The sequence below is a fragment of the Cyprinodon tularosa genome, unplaced genomic scaffold, assembly GCF_016077235.1.
Source record: "Cyprinodon tularosa strain WSP-4 unplaced genomic scaffold, ASM1607723v1 ctg1006, whole genome shotgun sequence".
In the NCBI taxonomy this organism is placed as follows: domain Eukaryota; kingdom Metazoa; phylum Chordata; class Actinopteri; order Cyprinodontiformes; family Cyprinodontidae; genus Cyprinodon; species Cyprinodon tularosa.
The window spans coordinates 62,526-83,711 of record NW_024037790.1 but is presented as its reverse complement, the minus strand read 5'-3'; the positions used below and the strand labels follow the sequence as shown (position 1 = coordinate 83,711).

General features: G+C 44.4%; 1 protein-coding gene across 3 annotated transcripts in view; it reads right to left on the bottom strand.

The window, feature by feature from the left end:
• The window catches only part of setd5 (SET domain containing 5), a 36,403-nt gene that overhangs the window by 11,249 nt on the left and 3,968 nt on the right, over positions 1 to 21,186 (bottom strand). For 2 of the 3 annotated variants that reach the window (XM_038276659.1, XM_038276676.1), the window contains exons 2-16: positions 11,843 to 12,104; positions 8,999 to 9,101; positions 8,383 to 8,645; positions 8,167 to 8,225; positions 7,897 to 8,084; positions 4,444 to 4,482; positions 4,067 to 4,357; positions 3,831 to 3,979; positions 3,636 to 3,753; positions 2,900 to 3,009; positions 2,591 to 2,828; positions 2,022 to 2,093; positions 1,724 to 1,867; positions 1,242 to 1,619; positions 892 to 1,152 (exon numbers count right to left, since the gene is read on the bottom strand). In XM_038276659.1, the coding sequence (XP_038132587.1) occupies positions 892 to 1,152; positions 1,242 to 1,619; positions 1,724 to 1,867; positions 2,022 to 2,093; positions 2,591 to 2,828; positions 2,900 to 3,009; positions 3,636 to 3,753; positions 3,831 to 3,979; positions 4,067 to 4,357; positions 4,444 to 4,482; positions 7,897 to 8,084; positions 8,167 to 8,225; positions 8,383 to 8,645; positions 8,999 to 9,101; positions 11,843 to 11,913 (2,484 nt within the window). In that variant the 5' untranslated portion in view covers positions 11,914 to 12,104. The remainder of the gene's footprint in view (positions 1 to 891; positions 1,153 to 1,241; positions 1,620 to 1,723; positions 1,868 to 2,021; positions 2,094 to 2,590; positions 2,829 to 2,899; positions 3,010 to 3,635; positions 3,754 to 3,830; positions 3,980 to 4,066; positions 4,358 to 4,443; positions 4,483 to 7,896; positions 8,085 to 8,166; positions 8,226 to 8,382; positions 8,646 to 8,998; positions 9,102 to 11,842; positions 12,105 to 21,186) is intronic. The other variant, XM_038276669.1, reaches the window with a different exon arrangement.

Below are 21,186 nucleotides of genomic sequence, written 5' to 3'. Positions count from 1 at the left end.
GGGGTGTGATGGAAGGAGGGGGTTCTAGAAACGATGCCTGCTGCTGGGTTTGATGGCATGAAGCTTGTTTAAGGATTTTTGAGGGAGACCAAAAATAGAAGAGTTAGAGTAATCGACGTGAGAGGGGAAAAGACTATGGATAAGAGCAGAGATGGAACCATGGGGGAGCGAGAGGCGAAGGTCATTGATTCTGCCTCAGAGAAAGTAAGTAGAGCGAGAGTAATGTGAGAGGAAAAGGACAGCATACTATCAGACTCCTGACCTGGGGTGAGGGAGGCTTTAAGGAGTTTATCAGGTGGAAGGGAGAAACTGTCAGCTGTGGATAATTTAGATCTGGTTCCCACTAGGAACATTATTTCATTTATCAAACTGGAGGTGAACCAGGATTTATTTTGGCTAATCATGAGGTTAATGAAGGAGGTGGGGCTAACGTTAGCCCGTCTGCAGCGGCCCTCTCTCTGCATACCCGTGTGTGAAGGACCGCTGGCTCTGATGGTGATATTTTTATTTTATTTGGCAAAATGTTCATTTGATTTGTGTTTATCTGTCTGTGTTCATTATTATTCACCCACTAAATGAAAAAAGTCAATTTATTTTTATGTAGAGACCATTAATAAATGAAATGCAGCTCCAGACTAGCTTTGAATGTGGTGATGTCATCAGGACGCTTCTGTTCCAATTGACCCAGATTTATTCTGCGTGCTCCCGTTCTCCCCCAGTCCAGACTTTCCTGGAACACGAGTCCATAGTCGTGTGCTAAGGGAGTGAGTAACGAGCCGATGGAGAAGGGTAGCGTGGGAAACTGTCAAAGCGCTTAGACTAAGAAGAATGAGGACTGAATCTGGACCCAGAAGCTTCTGGATCCGTTAGAATAGGCGGCTCAGGTCGGACCTTTTTGTAGCATCCATAGGTGCCGTCCGTCTGCAGTGGGCGGGGCCGCCGTCTCTCGGGGGTGAAGGGGGAGCCGAAGCGGACGTAGTGTCGGGGGGCGGTGCAGATGAGCGATGAGTGAGACAGGCCAGGCAGCATGTTGAGGGTGGTGGCCAGCACCGTGGGGTCCGTGGTGATCCGCAGGGGCCGCTCCGCCGGCCCTTCCAGGGGGACCTTCTCACCTGCGGGGACCTTGTCGTTCAGCCACTCTGTGACGAGGTACTGAGGAAAAAAACGACAAACAAACCATCAACTACCCCGCCACAGAGCGACGGCGATCTGCTGAAAGGAATCATCTAGAAAGTTCTGACCTTCTTGGTCTTGGGGTAGCGCACGCCGCCTCTGTGTATGCTGCTGGCCCCAGGGCCATCTCCGTCAGGAAGATGGCCCCCCTGACCTGCGTCTGTCAGGCCGTGTTCGGCTGCGTGTTGGCTCTGGGACCCCTCATCGTTCAGAGCAGCCCCCTGATCCGCCGCCGCCTGCGCCGAAGACATGGCCGCCGCCGCCGCAGCGGCCGCCGCCTGCTGGGCCAGGGCCTGGCGCTGCCGGCGAGCACGCTGTGACGAGCTGGAACGGTAGCGCGATATCCGGCTCTTGGGTCGAGGTTTGGTGGGTCTGACAGGTTTAGGCGGAGCAGCCGGGGCTGGGAGGGCGGGTGCTGGTGTTTTCTCCTCAAGAGGAGGGGTCTCCTGTAAGGGGGGGGGGGGGGGGGGGGGGGGGGGGGGGGGGCATCTTAAAAACCAGCAGCAGGAAAAGCGTCGAGTAGAGAAATGCAGCAGCTCCTCTGACTCACCGTGAAGTAGGTGGTCCGCCTTGTGCTGACTCCCACCCCGGAGCTGTAGGGGGCAGCGGAGGCCTGTGGGGGGGTCCCTGCCCCGTCCTCCACAGCCTCGTCCTTCACCTCGGCTCCTGCAGCTGCTCTCTGGCTGCCGGGGGCCTTCAGGAACAAGCAGAGCAGCGTTTAACGTTTCACATCATTTCAGATTCCAGGAGATAAATCTACTGCTAAGGATTAATAATCAGTTTCATTCTAGACTGGCCCCCAGGGGCCCCGTTTACTCATCAAACAGGGAAGGAGGAGAATATCGTACTCTTTTACTACAGCTGCTCCCATTTTCATCTGCGTCTCTCTCCTCCACTTTCACCACGTTTGGCGCTCTATCCTAAAAACAAACATTTGCATTAAACATAGAGCGTTAGAAAAAAACAGCATTAGCTTGTAGCTAACTTTGCTAAATATGTGAAGAAGAAGACATTGAGCCCGAGACCATCGACAATAAAGAAGTGGAACCGCATTCAGCTGGGGGCGGGGCCTAATGTTTTTCAGCACCATCGACCTGCTAACAACTAGCAGCTGACTGTGGTCCAGGGTGGACAGCGTTAGCCCCGCCCATATTTAACACCACCTGCAGGCTGGACTTTTCCAGTTTCCAGTGAAAACATTGACCTCAGAGTCAGAGCAAACCATCATCTCACGGCTGGTCCTCCACACATCTATCTATCTCTGTTTATGGGACATTTCCCATGTATTTATTTCATGAAATGTTAATTCCTTTTTGTCCCTTCAGGCCTCCATAGAAACATCCCTTTCAGTAGTAAAGCAGGACTATGTTGCTGGAGAGGTAAAGGTCTTTTCATGGCCTGTTAGACCTGAACACACCTCAGGGTCACTGACTCCCTGCAGATCTCTGCTCTCCAGGACTCGGGGGCCGTTGCTGGCCAGGCAGTTCTCCAGCTCCTTCCTCTGGGCTTTTCTTCGTCGCGTCTCGGCGCCGACGGCGGGGGAGTGAAGAACCAGGGCGGCGGGGCTGAGGAAACTCTCCATCGGGCTGAGGTTGTGCTTCTGCACCGGGCAGTTCTGGTTCCCCTTATGGCAGGCGCAGTCCACCTTGTAGTTGCTAGGGAACGAGAGGAGGTCAGAAGCAGCTGCCAGGGGGACGGGGAGCGGCTCTGGAAAGCAGGAACTCACCAGCTGTTGAACTCGTAATCGAACCCGATGGTCACCTCAGAGTCCTTTGCAATCTGACTGGTGGCATAGATGCAAAGATGGATCATCCCCTCAGCAATCATGTGTCGGACCTTTGAAAACAAAAGTTTTTTATGTAATGTAGAATCCTGCTTCTCACGTATAAAGCCTTAAATAACCAAGCTCCATCTGACATCAGAGAAAACAATGGCAGCCCACTGCTCCCCAAGGGGATGGTTTAAATGCAGAGTGAATTTCATTGCTTTGTACTTGTGACAGTGGAATTACTATTCTATTCTATTCTATGATTGTTCCTCCATGAGGCAGACACCCTGTCTACTTTTAAGGCAAGGCTTAAAACTTTCCTTTTTGATAAAGCTTCTAATTAGAGTGGCTCAGGTTATCCTGAGCTATCTCTATAGTTCTGCTGCTATAGGCTTAGACTGCTGGAGGACATAGGGACCCCTTTTTCATCATTCTGCTTCACTCTATCTCCATTCTCCCACTCTGCAGAATCTGTTAGTTCAATCTCTAACGTTCTGCTCTCTCTGCTTTTCCTCATAGTAGCTTCATCTGGTCTGTTCCTGTTTGGCTGTGACTCCATCCTGGAGAGAAATATCAGCTGTGTTGCTGCCATCAACAGCTGTTTTAAATTAGTGCTTTATAAATAAACTGAATTGAAATAATGAACAAATCTAAGGCAGAGAAACTAGGTGCAGAGAAGCTGCAGGTGACCAACCTCAGCGTTCGGGGTGCAGGACCTCCTGATGAAGCGGGCGTTGTTTCCAAACGTTCTTGCATCAACACACATGTCAACGTCGTTAAATTTGGAGTAGAACAACACGAAGGGATAAGGCCTGAAAAAAAAGGAAAGGAATGAAGAAGAGCAAAGAGGGACGGCTCAGCCATGCTGGGATCAGATCAGAGGGCTTACTTTTTGAAAAAATGCCCGTTGATTTCAAACTGCTGCCTGAGCATGACCTTCCCCCGGTACTCGATGATCAGCATGTCTGGCTCCAGGTTCCTGGCCGCCCTGAGGATCTTCCTGTGTTTTTGGACTCGCGTTACCCGTCCCAGCTGCAGCTGCAGGGGCAGAAACTCATTTAGTCCTGTTCTAATTAATCCAGCATCTTCCCTCACGGCTGAATCGCCCCACAGGATGTAGCTGACCTGCATCTGCGAGCCCAGCACCGTGTTGTTGCAGGCCAGCTCGGTGCGGTTGATGGTGTCCATGCCGTTGATGGAGGCGTGGATCTGGGTGTTGGAAGGAGGCGTGGACGTGTCGCGCTCCACCTTGGAGACGGAGGAGCAGGCGGAGCGGTGGAGCTCCAGCAGCGTCTGGATGTCAGCGCTGTACTGGTTGGACAGAGCCTCCTCGTACTGGTCGGTCCACTGGCGGATGCGGTTCTCCCAGCCCTCTGCCGTGTTCTCATCCAGCACGCTGGCCTCGGTGGGGGAGTTCTAGACGACAGGAGAGGTGCTGTGAGGAGAGGCTAAGGGTGGGAGGAACAGTGAAAGGTGGCGTACGGCGCTGAAGGCGCCCTCACCTTCATCCTCATCGATTTCCTTGAACCTTGTCTGAAAGCCTGAAACAGAGAAGCCCAAGCAGCGGCTCTTAAAAACACTTCAAATGTTTGGCATCCAAAGCTGCAGGTAAAGGTTACTTTTGACCATTTGCAGTAAAAACCAAACGACTTTCTCTCGTTTGGAAAAATAGCACAGAAAAAATAAGTTTATTTCATAACTAATGCATATTTTGTAGAGCCAAAACAAGATTTTATCATATAAATGCCTTGATTTGATTTAAAAAAAAAAGCAGAACCTTAAAGGGGAACACAGTTTGTTTTTTTTCCACATACTTGATTTCCTGTTATTCCATCATGTTCTATCATCCATATGAGTTTAGTGTCATTTGGAGCCGTTCTGAAGATATTCCGTTATATCCAGTAACGTCTTCCTATGGGCAACGACTTGAAGGCACAAACTAAACTGTTCATCATTTATTTTAATAAACAACATTCATAACATGTTGGCCAATCACTGTCGCCCAGACATCCAAGGTTATATTTTTTATATTTATATGTTTTAAAAACAAAGCGGTGCGTGTCTGACATCATCCGCACGCCGGACTGGAGGTGTGACAGGCAGCCCGGGCCGCAGGCGGCTACGCTCTACCCCTTCTATTCATTCTAGCTAATCTGAATCGTTCACGTGGAGAGCGAGATCATCTGTGGTAGCAGCACTAGACATCTTCCAGGCATGTGAGGAAAACTAGCAGCAGTTCAGCGGACATGATGAATGAAAGGTAGCCGGTGTGCGCAGATGACATGATACACACTCCACTAGGGCTGCAACTAACGATTATTTTAAAAATCGATGAATCAGCCGATTATTTTTTCGATTAATCGATGAATCGGACAAAAAATATTTTTTATATTAACCTCTTTATTCCAAAATAAACATTTTATTCAGAACAAACAAGCACACAAGTACAGGTTGCTCATTAACTGTACTGGTGCAATATGAAAAATAAATGTTAGTGTTAAAACTACGCAAACTTACATGAGAAATGTAGCTGTACATCCACAAAATATAGGCTACTTTGTTTCATAAAGCGCTAAAAAAGACATTTTTGTTTTTAAAGCCCCTAAGGGGTTCAAACAATAGGCCCCCCCATTTCAACAAATGAGGGTTTTTAGACTAGAAGAGTTCTGCCTTTTAAGACAGGAAAGTATAGCAGTTAAAGTTGCTACTTGAGAAAATACTGAACCATAGAGATAAAAATAGCCTGTGATTCAAATTATAAATTGTATTTGGAATAAAAATGAGAGAACTAGGGGTGCTAAAAAACACATCCTCCAAAGACAGATATTTACATGGGAATGTGGCAGATAATTAATTGACATATTACTGATCTTGCTGGATTTTATTCTGCTTTACTTCCATAAATTGCAGGATCCTCTTTACTTTATCTTTGCCAGAAGATTTAAACTTTAAAAGCCTTGCCCTCATAATTTGCAAGTTAATTTATTTATAAAGAAAATATAAACGCTGCTTAAGCTAATTCAAATGAAATTAAAAGTAAAATAAGTAGCCAACCTTATCCCTGTCTGTAACCTACTAACACGGTAAGGAAAGCATCAGATGAGCTACCTGAGAAACTAACGTTACGTTTCCCCACTTTAAAACCAAACAAACATGGCCGCTCATCCTGCTGATCAGCTCTCTTCACTGCCATTGAAGGCTCCAACGTGTTTCCTTTTCAGGTGCTGCATCATAACAGCGGTGCTTCCGTGCCATGTTCATTTGTTTTTACAAAAGTTGCATGTTACGACTTTTTTCACTTTACAAAGCGCAGGCTATTTTAATTATTGTGATCAATTTGCGCCGTCAATCCCGGCGCGTGCGCGCTTCATTTGCAGTCTGGATGCTGAGGGTAAACATCCTGCGGATCAGACTGCAGCGCTGAGAGGGACTCCTGCGGGAGAACGGGGTTGGGATGGGGGAGGCGCCCCACGGCAATGACGACGGCGGCGGATGACGCATTAATCGCGCGACACAACTAATCGATGATGAAATTCGTTGCCAACGCTTTTAAAAGTCGCATTTTATCGATTCGTTGTTGTAGCCCTACACTCCACTTTGTTTTTAAAAGATATAAATATAAGAAATATTCCCATGGATGTCTGGGGGACAGTGATTGGCCTCCATGTTCTGAATGCTGGCGTACCATAAAGAATAAATGATGAACAGTTTAGTTTGTGCCTTCAAGTCGTTGCCCATAGGAAGACGTTACTGGATATAACTTCAGAAAGCGCGTTCACGACGCTACGGAAACCGCGGCAGACCAAACCAGATGAAAGTGCGCATTCAGCTCGGCAAAGAACTCATGCTCTTCCTCAACACTGAAGTCCTCAGACATTTTTCTTTCGTTGTTTCTTTCTTTGCACAGGTAAACAGCACATTTCTTCTTCTACGCTTGCATTATCGGCAGAGCAGACGCTGAATGCGCACTTTCATCTGGTTTGGTCTGCCGCGGTTTCCGTAGACTGGTGAACGCGCTTTTAGGAAATCCTATACACTACTGTTTATGCTCTAAAAACATTCTAAATGACTTCGTTTCGAGTAAATTCTGGACGCTACCCACTCAGGACACTTGGAATACATTGGACGAGCAGTATGGAGGAATATTGACACGTTTTTTGTGGACTTTTATGGACCTTTCTGCCTGGGGCGCCATAGACCTCCATTATTTGAATGTCAGCAGACAGCAAGAAGCCTCCCAGATCTCCAGATGCATTTGAGATATCAAAAAAGTACTCCAGAGTGTTGTTCAGCATGGGGGGGGAGTAGAAAATGAAGGCTAAGCATGTTTTGGGTGTACTATTCCTTTAAATGTCCCGCAAGCGCAGTAGAGGACGCCATGACGTCACATGCCAGCGCGCTCCGTGTTTATGGAAGTAAACATGGATGGTAGCGCTGGAGAACATCTAATGAGAACATCTATCATTCCGAACCTTAAAAACTCAATCTTTTCAATATAGTGATAAATACTGCTCTCCGCATCATTGTCCGCCATGGCTGGTGTTTTTCTTACAGAATAGTGACCTTTGTCGGCTACTAATGGCGTTCAGGTCGGATGGATTATGGATTCAGGACCACAGAGCCAAGTGGCCTGGGTTGCTTTGGAAAGAATTGAATCGGTTTTGTTCAGACTGTCATGAAAAGATCAGATCCAGGTTGCATATGGGGGGGGGAATCAGGTCTGGGTCACCAACAGCCTGTCTGTAATGGGAACGCAGTGGTGGCGCCATCATGGGCCGGGGGAAGCTGGGAGCTAAATGAAGGCTTGAATGGGGCGACGACGCAGAACATTCAGCCAGAACAGTCTAGATCTAATCTTACTAGAAGGTCTGGTCAAAGTAAGGAGCTGAATTGTAAAGAGAATGAGAGCTATTTGGGGACGGCCCTTCTTTCAGGCCACGGAGCTTCCGTAGTACCTTGAGCTTCTTTGGCTTCGGCGTTCCTCTGCTTCTCTCGGTGCTCTTCTTCCTCTTCTTGGATTTGCTCCTTTTGACTCGGTTCACGGTCAGTTTGATGCTGGTGGGTGTGTGCTGGGTAGCTGTGTAGGAGATGGTGGAAGGAGACACCTCTTCATCCCCGCTTTCTGTCGCACTGCTCTCTCCAGCTACAAAAACAAAGCAAAGCTTCATTTAGCACACGATTGAAGCCGAGCATGTTTTTATGGTTCCAGACAGGATTCACAGCACCTGAGACGGTCTCCTGTTTTCTGTGGAGGCTCTGCACTCCTTTCCTCCTGTCCAGCTCCCTGCAACATCAATGCATCATAAAGGATCTGATGGACGTGATGTGTTGGTTTGTGCCAAACCCATTAAAGAATCAAAGCTATTTCATAAACTGTTCTTCATCTGAGTAAATGTGTCCAAATGCTGCTGCATCCAGATGGGAGCGGGGCCCGTTCTAACCTGCAGGAACACTTGACGTGCGCTCCGTCCGCCGTGGGGCTGCAGCGGCACCAACCGGCCACGGCGCCGTCCTCCTCCTCCGAGGAGCTGTCGCTGTCGGCAGAGTTGTCGGGTCTGGGTTCGTGATAATGGGAGCTGCGCACCATGCCATTGAGATCCATGCGGGGAATGATGGTTTGGGAAAGCGGAGAGGCGGGTGGGGTGGGGGGAGGGGGCGCGCCATAGTTGTGATCCTGACAACATACAACGGAAGACTGTTGCATCTTCAAACAACGGGTGTTCAGGCAGAAAGGGAAACGGAAAATGGAGACAAATGAAAATGAGGGCAAAACAACAGGTATGTGAAACAGTACAGCTGTTAATAACAGAGGCAGCCTGCAGGTACAGGAGGCTAATAGCAGGAGAGACCATCTGACTGCCAGTAGATGCATACTTTTACTCTTACACTTTAACAAGACCAGGCATTTGGAAAAGGATTAGAAACTCAAAGCAAAGCTGAGATAGAATAAAATTAGTTCTACTTTGACTAACTTCAATGATCATGATTGCAGCCACTGTATTAAGAACATGGTAACAGACATGCTACTGCAGAGGAGGAGAAGCTTTGTGAACTCACAGCATATGGTAGTCCCCGATACCCATGATTCTGTGCACTACCACAGCTGTGGCTGTTGCAGTTTTTCTCATTTACTGCAGGGCTTGCTTCAACTGACTCAGGGCTAAAAAAAAAAAAGAAACAAAGATATGAGGACATTTTCAGATTTCATCACAGACTCGGAGTAAAGGCCAGGTTATCCCCTGCAGCAGTGTGTCGCAGATATTTTGGATTTATGCTCAATATTGAAGCGTGGTCCTGGCCAATCAGGAACCAGCTGTGGGTCTAGATACGACCGAGGCGGTGAGGAAGTGAAGGCGAGTTTGTGTGACGACGGAGGGACATGAGGGCCAAAAAGAGCGGAGATCCAGGTGGACAAAGGGTCCCAGCGTTCTCACGCACCTCGCTCTTCTAGCTGCTCCATCTTCACCAGTCATTTTCCACAATGGCGGTCAAACAAACAGAACAAGCATTGAGCATATCTGCGTTAACACGCAGACAACCTGGTTTCTGAGCATAAACCAGTCTGAAGACAGAGCAGTCTAGGGCTAACACTAGAGGGCGCCAAAGCACTGAGCATCAGCCACTAGCTGCTGTTCCATTAAATACACACCAAATAACTGCTGCACTGGGAAAATCTAAATAAGGCATTTTTTCTTGAATTGAGGAGGTAATGAGACAATTTACCAATGGAACAATTGCATTGTCTCATTCTAAGGAATGCATACTTAGTTCTAGATCGTTTTGCAGTGTGTGTTTTCCTTAAAAAAGGTATGACAGAAAACTGAATCACTGGATATTTTTCCACCCCAAAAAACCTTGCTAATTTCTTGATGTTGAAAAGTTAAATTTCAAAAGTAAACTGAAATGATAACAGTTAAAAAAATTAAATTTAGATATTAGTCAGAAATCATCATAAAAGTCCATCCTCAAGTAAAGTGATCAGAAGAGGTTAGCATGCACTAACAGGTGTTTTGAGCCGTTTTCTGTTGGGCGTTTTGGTGAAAATCACATTAACGTGTCCAGATCCTGCAGCTGTCCTGCTGCTTCAAACATGTCCACCAGGCTCCACCATAAGGGTCTACCCCACACATGAAAACGACTTGTGCCTCGGCGTGAGGACGGGAAGCGTGATGAAAACGTTTCGACATGAAAGCATCAGCTATCTGCTCCTTTCCTAAGCAGCTGAGGTCCTTCTGATAAAGGACTAGAGGCCATTTTAAAGGAGATGCTACCAGATGCAGAGGTGCCTCTTGAATGTAGCCAATGGGAGCTGGCTCGGAGCTCGTCTGCCTGGCTGTGTGTTTCCTGGACGGGGGGGCTTTTTACAGTTGTTTTTTTGTATCATCTGCTTCTTTTTCTATGTCTGCTTCTGTCTCCTTGAACCCCAGTGGGCCTCAGCAGATGGCCGCTCACACTGAGCCTGGTTCTGCTGGAGGTTTCTTCCTGTTCAAAGGGAGTTTTTCCTCTCCACTGTCGCTACAAGCATGCTTAGTGTGAGGGATTGCTGAAGAGTCAATGAGTCGATGCAATCAGCTGGTTTTCCATAATTTGAAACTTTGAATCAATCTGACTGGATGATCTGGTGAACTAGAAAGTGACCTCAGATGACGTGTTATGAATTGGTGCTATAGAAATAGACCAAGTAGAATTGAACTACATTTGTTGGAAATGGCTGATTTAAAAATGTCCGCTCTCCCAAGCAGACTTAAAATCTCAGCAAAGGGAACTGTTGTCCTGGCTGAATAGGCGAGGTCTTCTGCTCCCCTGTAGAGGAGTTGTAGGTTTCTGAAAGCTGAAACCACCCTCTCTGTTTCAGGTTGGTGTTTCTGACATTTTCAATTGAAAAAGGTTCCTGGGTGGGAATAAAAACGTCTTCAAAATTGGAAACAAAGTCCAGTGGATTGTTTTTGAACTGAGCATCCTCACCAGCAAAATAAATAGATATTTGAATGATTGTTTTGTGTCTACTGTTTTCTCCAGTGTCAGGTTATTGTCTGATGTGTTCATATGTCGAGGAATTCAGTAATTCACTGTGAGAACACAAAGCTAAGTTCATTTAAAATCAAACAGCAAAGGAAGATCATCATAAGCAATACTAAAAGATTAATATATAATTTAATACTTGCAAACACACATCAGAGACATCTTTATAAAAAATTCATTTTGGTTTTTTGCCATTTTCTTGCATTTTTTTAACCTTATCAAGTTGAATTGGAAAGAGATTATTCATAAATCATTAAAAATAGGAATAGAAAAACATATTTCTATTATAAAATGCCAGGAAATAAACACAGGAACATGTTTGCTTTTACTTTGAAAGGCTTGGAATAAACTTCCGGTTCTGACAGTGCAGGAGAGGCACATAGCACAGGTCTGCAGCCAGACTCTAGTGGAGACTTTGGAGTTTTTTCCCTTTTTACATCAGAGATTGTGATGTAATCTCTGTAAATGGCAGAAATGTTCTGTTTTTCTTTGATCTATAATCTAAAATCTAGAATATGATAAAAAAAACAAGTGGTGCCATCATCCTCCTACTACTCCCTGTTCTCTTCTGAAGTCATTTTTTTGCTGGTAGGATCATCGGTTCATCTGAAACATTTTCATTTCATTTTTTTATGAAAAACAAACAAAAAAAAAACTAAACAGTGATACAGAAAAAAAAAATGTGCAAAAACTTTTTTTCTTTTCTTTTTTAAAAGGCGTCCTTTAATTCCAGCTGATGGAGTTCTATGGTGAACTCCAGCTCTGCGTTCAAACGGCCAGAGACAGAGAGAGAGCCGCTGCTAGCAGGATATCTGGAGTGAAACAGACGATGAAGGAGATAAAATGGAGGAAAAAAAATGGTGGCTGGTTTTCACTTACTCTGATCCAGCAGCCATATCCGAGTAAGACGTCTCAGGTGTGGTGACTCCCAGAGTGATTACTATGCTCATGACGTCCAGCGCGGCGACGCGTGGAGGTGGGGGGATGAGGGGGAGGAGGGGGAGGGGAAGAGGAGGGACAGGATGGGATGGGGGAGAGGAGGAGGAAGGAGGGAATCACAAGGTCCGATTTCTAGCAACAGACCACTCCGGACGGGAGGGCGCCGTTGAGCCGCAGCCCACGGCTCACGGTCATCAGGGACCTGAGGAGAGGAGAAAGAATGCTCAGAGGAATGGACAGCAGGGGGCGCTCTGTCAGACAGAAGGCTTAAAACATCCTCTCTGTTTCTGACAAATCAGACTATTCAGTGTTTTATCTCCTTAGAGAAAAAAAAAAAGAGTAATAAACAAGCTAGTTTTGGTTTTAATCCTCTGTTCTGAAAGAAGAACATAAATGTTGCAGCTGGTTGCGTCACACGATCGACCCGTTTAGCAGTTATAAGGAAAAGAAGCTAAAGGGTGATGACACCCTGAGCTATGGAAGGACAAAGTGAGCGCTGGCAAAAAGAAATAAAACATCTTGATTATCCAACAATCATCATAAATTATCAATCATCATGAACAGTAAATGTGATTTTCTATTCTAGTTGGATGTTATGGGTTGAACTAAAACTGGACCATGAGAGGAAAGAGATAGAATGAAGAAGGATGAGGAAGTGGGCCCCATGTTTTGGGTGTACTATTCCTTTAACATAAAGGAGAGGGAACCTGAGCTATTTAAGGCTGATCCTCTATATCCTCTGCTGCAGTTATACAGTACTCCAACAGGAGGCACTCTCCCCCCAAAGACCATGAGGACTGAGTCATCACTCTGCCTCCTGGTCATGTGACTGTGTGCTGCTGAAACACTGACTCAAACTCTGCCACTAACCTGCTTCTGTTGATTCTCCGACAGGAACTCGTTCAAAAACGTTTGCTCACTACCGGGTCAGCTAGTCACCACAGCGCCGTGTCAGTCCCTGACAGCCACACGCAGCCCTCTGGATGAGCGGCACCAGCATGGCTGACATGCCTGCTCTCATATTCCAGCTCCAAGGAAACCACAACACGCTGTCAGGTTCCTCCTCTGATTCATCCAATAGTGCAAATATATATATATATATATATATATATATATATATATATATATATATATATATATATATATAATATATAATATATAATATAAACACACACAAATATAAATATAGTTGCCTTCCTAAGCACTGAGTGTCTTTTTTCTGTTGCTCTACATGTTTGTTAAAGTTCAAGCATTTATTGATAACGTCTCCTTCTAGCTGGATGGATTACCGCTGCAGCGCTTTGTTTTATCACTCAAACTGTAATCCCATGAAATTAGAACTAATCCGATTGGATGATCAGGTTGAATTGTGTCTGTAAAATGCCCTAAAGTGACACGTGGTGTGAATTGGTGCTCTAGAAATAAACTGAAAAGAACTGAAAGTTCTTGGACTGCTATAAATAGCGGCCACGGCGGTGGACTCTCTGTAACTTTAACGCATCTCCTACTCAACCCTCAGAAAACCACTGCAGAGGTTAATAACGCTGCAGCGCTCTCTGATGTAGAAGTTACTATTCCAGATCTGGTGATTGGCAGGGGGGTGGGGGGTAATTGAGGCAGAACAGCCTCTTTTTATCTTCTCTCCCCCCTTACTTCCTTATTGACTGGCGTGGCTATGACGACCAGGCTCAGATTACCAGCAGGTTGAACACAGACAGACGGAGGCCATTTTAGAGACAAAGCAGAAGTCAAGCTTGTTAAAAAAAATAAATTTTAACAAATTCTTTACGTTTAAGGCACAGATCTGTATAAATGGGTATTACTGTAGCTTTACAGTCAGTTCTTCAGCAAAGAACTGTGCAACGGACAGTCATGACCTCTGACCTCAAGAAACAGATTTCCTCCATAAAATCACCCATGTTCCTGGAACTAAACATGATCTCTTCCTGCTCACAGCTTACAGCCAGAGCCACCCCCCCCCCCCATGAGCAAAGCTCCGCAGCCTTTACACCACCCCCCTCAGTCTGCTCCCACACACACAGCTGCCCTACAAGGAGCCGCCATGATAGGAATCTCGCCGTCTGCTCTGGCCTTAAAATGACTTATATGAGGCTAACATCTGGCTACAGCTGCATGCAGATCTAGTCCCAACATTAGCCACGCTGCACAAGCTACATCTTCAAAGTCTCACTACTTATTCCAATGGATGCCATGAGCTCATAGCTTCTAGAGTACAGAACTAATCATTAGTCCTCCATTTCCACAGGATGATAACCAAGAAATTTAGCCTAAATTTACAAACAGCGTTAAATGCTTAGTGATAGAATTAGTTACCAATTTGATGTTAATGTGCTCTCAGCAGAGCACATCCAGCATGAGATCAAAATATCAGCTTTTTAACCCTTTATAGGGCACTCTGTGAAATACTTTGAAAATCCCAATTCCAACAGTGTTACTGAAATCCAGAAAAATACCTTATTACATTTTTAACATTCCAGAAATGTGGATATTTTGATGGTAAAAATGTATGTCAATGTAATAAGAAACGCCAACTTGCTCGATTATATTAAGAAAAATAACAAAAGTGCAGAAATAAACACATTTTTTATTTTGGTTGAACATAATCTTAGAGGCAATAATGCTGATACTGCCGCTTTCATTATTTAATATATAAACCTTAATATAATTGTTAACTAGGCTTATTAACTTTTTAACTTTTAAATTTACCTTTTTTCTTGACCTGTTAACTTTTATTTTAAGTTAATCTACAGTAGGTAATATATAATTCAAGGAATCTAATTGGTCAAATGCCAAAATAAGATGTGCAGTCTTGTACCAGAATCTTTGCTGAATGGTTGTATATAGATCTTGTGCTTCTAGAGCTCACTGAGGGACGAGGGAAATTCATTTGTTAGGGGAATGCAAGTGATCAAAAATGCTAACGTTCCCTATAAACTAGTGTTGCACTGATGCCATTTTTTGGCCCCGATACTTGGCTGTGCATTATCGGCCGATACCGATACATCTGTTTAAATTGATGTGTGTGTTTAACCGCACATATGCTCAATGATGGTGGGGATTTTTTAATATTTTTATTAAATTAAACCTTCATTTCCACATGTTTAGGTCCAATGAATTTAACGATGATATCCCGCATGCTCTCCTCGAGCTCTGAGGAAGTCTGAGCGGAGCGAGCAGGATGGGGGAACAGTGGAGGCTGAAGGCTTTGCTTTGGGCAGGCGGTCTGTAGCGCAGTGGGGGGTGGGGGGGAGACGTGGGATTTCAGGTTCAGGGCCCGAAATGAAAGGTTTCACTCACAGGCCAAGTGGAGCGGAAGGTTAAATTATTTACCGGCTAGAAAAAAAATAATGATTCGCTCGCAGTTATTTTAAAGGAAAATATTATTTCACTCAGGCATTATGTTAAATGTAGGGCTGCAACAACGAATCGATAAAATCGATAAAAATCGACTTTTATAAGCGTTGGCAACGAATTTAATCATCGATTAGTTGTGTCGCGCGATTAATGCGTCATCCGCCGCAAGTGAAAAAAGTCGTAACATGCAACTTTTGTAAAAACAAATGAACATGGTGCGGAAGCACCACTGTTATGACGCAGCACCTGAAAAGGAAACACGTTGGAGCCTTCGATGGCAGTGAAGAGAGCTGATCAGCAGGGTGAGTAATCATGTTTGTTTGGTTTTAAAGTGGGGAAACGTAAGTTAGTTTCTCAGGTAGCTCATCTGATGCTTTCCTTACCTTGTTAGTAGGTTACAGACAGTGATAAGGTTGGCTACTTATTTTACTTTTAATTTCATTTGAATTAGCTTAAGCAGCGTTTATATTTTCTTTAAAAATAAATTAACTTGCAAATTATGAGGGCAAGGCTTTTAAAGTTTAAATCTTCTGGCAAAGATAAAGTAAAGAGGATCCTGCAATTTATGGAAGTAAAGCAGAATAAAATCCAGCAAGATCAGTAATATGTCAATTAATTATCTGCCACATTCCCATGTAAATATCTGTCTTTGGAGGATGTGTTTTTTAGCACCCCTAGTTCTCTCATTTTTATTCCAAATACAATTTATAATTTGAATCACAGGCTATTTTTATCTCTATGGTTCAGTATTTTCTCAAGCAGCAACTTTAACTGCTATACTTTCCTGTCTTAAAAGGCAGAACTCTTCTAGTCTAAAAAAAACTCAGTTGTTGAAATGGGGGGGCCTATTGTTGGAACCCCTTAGGGGCTTTAAAAACAAAAATGTCTTTTTTTGCGCTTTATGAAACAAAGTATCCTATATTTTGTGGATGTACAGCTACATTTCTCATGTAAGTTTGCGTAGTTTTAACACTAACATTTATTTTTCATATTGCACCAGTACAGTTAATGAGCAACCTGTACTTGTGTGCTTGTTTGTTCTGTCTAAAATGTTTATTTTGGAATAAAGAGATAAATATAAAAAAATATTTTTTGTCCGATTCATCGATTAATCGAAAAAATAATCGGCCGATTCATCGATTTTTAAAATAATCGTTAGTTGCAGCCCTAGTTAAATGCAAACAAAGTCACAGTAAAAGGTGATTTAGTTTTATTAAACGAAGCTATTATTTAGAATTTCATTCAAAAAGGTACAAAATACTTTGATTTGGTAAAGTGATCATAAATAAAACCATTAAAAAGTTCATAAATCAAAGTATAGCCTTTCTGGCAGCAGCATGGTCGGTGCAGAACAATATGTCCATCAGCTGCAGCATTTACTCCGTCTGTGTCTGTTTTGCTTATTTGCTGCACACCGATGAACTCTTTAGCATAGTCATACATGAGCCAGTCTCATATGGTCTCCTCAAAAGTTTTTATTTATGTGATCCAGTAAAATGTGAGACACGGTTTATTTCATAGGACACAGGGGGAGAAGCGGGAAGGTCTGCTCTCTCTATACACTCTGCCATCAGTGGGACATAGGGGGCCTCCGTCAGGTAGGCAGCACCAGCAGAGGTGGCGCTGCCTACATGTTGCAACATTAGATGCAGCCAAACAAACAAACACAATCATTGCACAAGCCAGTAGAATAATGCAAGGTAATGAGGCTTCAACCACAAGAGGCCTGGCAGCCATTTTAACCCCTGGAGGGCCGACTGGCCCCCACATGACTCTGCTCCTCCAAACTGAAACCATCTCAGAAAGAAACTGATTGTTTATGTCGTCAATTATGGCCCGTCTCTAAGAAAACATGCCCCAGCTGGTAGCAGCGGTTCAGGGTAACTTCTACAGCCATGCTTCACTTCCTGGGTCACAGTAAGGAGAGGAGAACAGGAACGCCTGGGAAAGAAGAGCAAGAGGGATTCATCCAACAGGTTGGAAGTTGGACTTGATAATCTCCTTAAAGCGTTTTTAGTATCAGAAGCAAAGTTCATTCTTAGCATTCTTCTGGTTTTTAGCGGAGTCAGAGGAAAGGAAAGAGAAGGAAATGAAGGAGCCAACATGAGTGTGCAAGAAAACAATAAGAGGATGGCAGAGAAAGGGAGCAGAGGAGCTGTTTGCATAGATCTCCTACCTCCCCCTTCCACTTGGTGTTTTTTTCCCTTCCCTCCCCCTCCTCTGCATTATTCTCCCAAGAACCATTGCTGCTTGGTTCAAAGCAGAATTAGCCCTCTGCAACACCGCTCCCCCATCGCCAAGGAAACACTGCACCCCATTGGAGGTAATGTAGATTCCCCGGACCAATAGGAGTGCGGCGGTGGGTCAGACGTCAGAGACTTGTTTGACTTCGCTGTGCAGGAGACGGCAGACCACAGAGCGAACGCCGGCTGCACACCATGATGCAGCGAACAGGGGAAGCCTGCGCCATGCTGCCCCACATTAGCACCGCCAACGGGCCGCTTCTGATGCTCATGCAGCAGGAAACAGGATTAGTTAACAGACCCAAACAGACACACAGCCTTTTTAAATGAACCGTTGATGGATTTTTAAAAGAAGCCATTCCTTCCTTGGCGTCTCCACATTAGAACAACTTTACAACTCAAATTCATACTGGAACTTTTAAAGCTCCCATTAGAGACACTTGTTTTTTGTTTTGTTTTTTACATCCCATTAAATGAGCCAATCAGATGCTTGCATGGAGGAAGCAGTGATACTTACATTTCTTCAAATACTTTATTCAAACAAATCCTTGGTTTGTCTCAGTCTCTTGTTTCATTTAATACATGAACTGGTTTACATCATAAACTGAGCAAGAGATTAAATTTTAAGCTCAGTGAAGGAAAAAAAAAACTTGAGAATGTCATTCATTGTTAACCAGGTTAGCTTAGCTTAGCAGCATGATTTTGACTGGAGCTATGAGGCAAGCCCACATTTTAACCAGATAGCAGCACTTCCTCCTCCCTACCAGCTGCTGCACAGATAGTCAGCTAGCCGAAAAACCTCAAATACACGCATCCTTTTCTAAAAGAAACATTTGTTGGGTTTTTTAAACATTTATCTACATACTACAAACACAAAATGCTCCGGCTGTAAATGGAAAACATGGCAGCCTTCCTTCCTCTTACAGTAAAACCAGTTTGTGTGTGTTTTGCAGTTAACACAGACAGGAGGCCTCTGATTGGCCAGTTCTACATCCATTCTACTCTATGCATATTTCCTCTTTGGTTCCTAATGTCAGAAACTGGCTGTTGTGCCGTCCACAACGCCTGGCACACCTCGGACACCCAGCCACCGAGCAGGATGCTAGTTTGTAGCTCTGACTGCGACACACAGCTAACACACAGCAAAGCTGCTTAGAGGGCCTTTCAGGCTGGATGCGTTGTGCGCTGCGCCCCCTGCTTTCTATCGACCCAAAATTTAGCACATCTGAACCTTGAACGCGACAAAAACACGAGCCTGTTTTCACCTCTAGGCTGGTGAAATAGAAAATAACAGAGAAACCTGTAAGAAATAGGACTGGCGAGCAATTAATGACTAATCTGACCATCTGCGCAAACTTATCAACATCATCTAAGCAGAGGAGATTTTTTTGAAGCTGTGCCTCAGAACAGCAACATTATTAGATTCATAAGTCATACGTCAATCTAAATGATGAGCTCCTTCCTCGTGTGGCTAGCTTAGGTAGCTAACAGGTTCAGGAGCGTGGCTACATTTAAACACCTAACCAGCAGCCATGAGACTGACTTGCTGCTGCTTAACTTTCTCCATCAGCGCAGCGTCAGATTAATACAATCTCTTGTTTCCCCGCCATGACCTTGTTTGAAATCCAAAAGCAACCAAAACAACTTTTTTCCACCTTTAAGTTTCTTTGGACTGATGTAAAGGATCTGCGCTAAGAGGAAACGGATCATGTTTCTACAGTAATGTTTTGAAATGATTGAAGGTGATACATGAGCTAAACATAGGTGAATTTAAGGTCTTTATGCAACATTTAATAAAAACTAACTGCTTTACCCAATAAACCAGCAGTAAAGGTTCACTTCAGGTAATTAAAGGAGCAAATTTATCAGAAATAGCAATTAACATCATGGTCATTATTGTCACAGTGTTCCAGAGCTTCCATGTCTTCACCCTACCCATGTTTGGTCACTTTATCACCAATACCTTCATGACAGCAGCACTAAAACTCAACAGACCCGACATCAATCCTACTATCGAGGGCATCAGAAAGTCCAGACGTTTACAGACGCTCATTAATAGGCTTGTTTAACATGTTACATGTTCAAACAGAGAACCACGGGACCCCAATATATTCCACACATGAGTGCTTGTTCCCTCTGCACGCGTGTGCTGTGATTTCCACGTCCTTGCAGCCTCCCTCCTCTGTGCGTGTGGACCCGTTTCTGCTCGATCATGTCAACTTCTGTCCCTTTGAAGGTGTCAGAAAGCATCCGGCCTGTGATTGGCTACTTTTCAGTAGCCATGGCTGTGTCCCAACGTCTGTTCTAACCGCTCCATAGAGAACTATTCAGGTTACGCTGTGTTGCAACGCAACAAGAAACTTCTGCTGAAACCCCAACAGCTGGTCACCACTTAGAGAATGAGCTGCAGTGTTTGAAATCAATACAACTTTTAACCTTTATTGAGAAGTCAAAATGAAAAATGGAAACACGCTACAGATCTGAATAATTTGAGCAGGACCTTTATTCGATCACATTTGAAATCTGTTATATATGATCTATTTAGCAAAACATGACTTGAACAGTTGTTTAATTTCTTCTTATATTTGTTAGGGATGGAACGGTTTATGAAAACCGTCCGAACCGTTCGGTTCGCGTGTGTTGCGTTCGGTTCATTCGCTGCTCCTTTTTCTCATAGGCGAAGCGTTTACACTCCAGAGCAGAAGGTGGCAGTACTGCGACCAAAGCCAACCACTTTATAGGTCTGCTGTATGGGACCACTTTGCATTTAGAGTGACCTACGATGACTGCGGAAAGAAAGTTGTGGATAAAAGTGCAACAGTGTGCAAGCATTGTGCAACACGTTTTGTTTATGCTAACAGCAACACGACCAACATGTCATGCTAACCCCGAAATCCCACATACTCCGTCAGCGCTCCGCTGCGCTGCGCTCCAGACCGGCTGCTCAAAGCAAAGCCTACAGCCTCCGCTGTGGCTCCCGTCCGCTCCGCTCTGAGTTCCTTGGAGATCGTAGAGGGCATGCGCCAGATGATTACATTCAAAGCAGCAAAACATGCGGAAATGATCCAGGGTTTCCGCGGATCATTTAAAATAATTACAATTCATAAATTTTTTTGTTTTTTTCATTAATTTCATAAATTTTTATTTTTCATGAATTTTTTATCATTTTTATTAATTTTTTTATTTTTTGGTGTAACAATCAACATATACCGAACCGGAATCCGTGACCACGAAACCGTGAACCGAACCGAGGATTTTGTGAACCGTTCCACCCCTAATATTTCTATTCTTCACTGTAAAATTCTTACTGTTGTGTTTTTAGATAGACAAGTTTAAGATCTGTCCAGGGACAACAGATGGAAAATAGCCTCTTGGCTAATTCTGGTGCATTTGCAGCAATGCTAATTACTGTACACTGTCCCTGTCAAAAAATAAATAACTGCTTGAAAACTCCTCCCAGAAACAAAGCAAAGCAACATCAACCCATAATGGGTAATTATTGCTAATAGAGCTCTACTCTGTATGCCATGAAGGACAGAGTTAGAGAGCTTAAAGGATGAAGTTCCCTCTTCAACAGCTAATAGTGACGTTAGCCCACATTTCAGTTATATTGTTGTCAGAAGCTGCAACACTTCTGTGAGCTATAGCTCTGGAGGAGGAGCAACC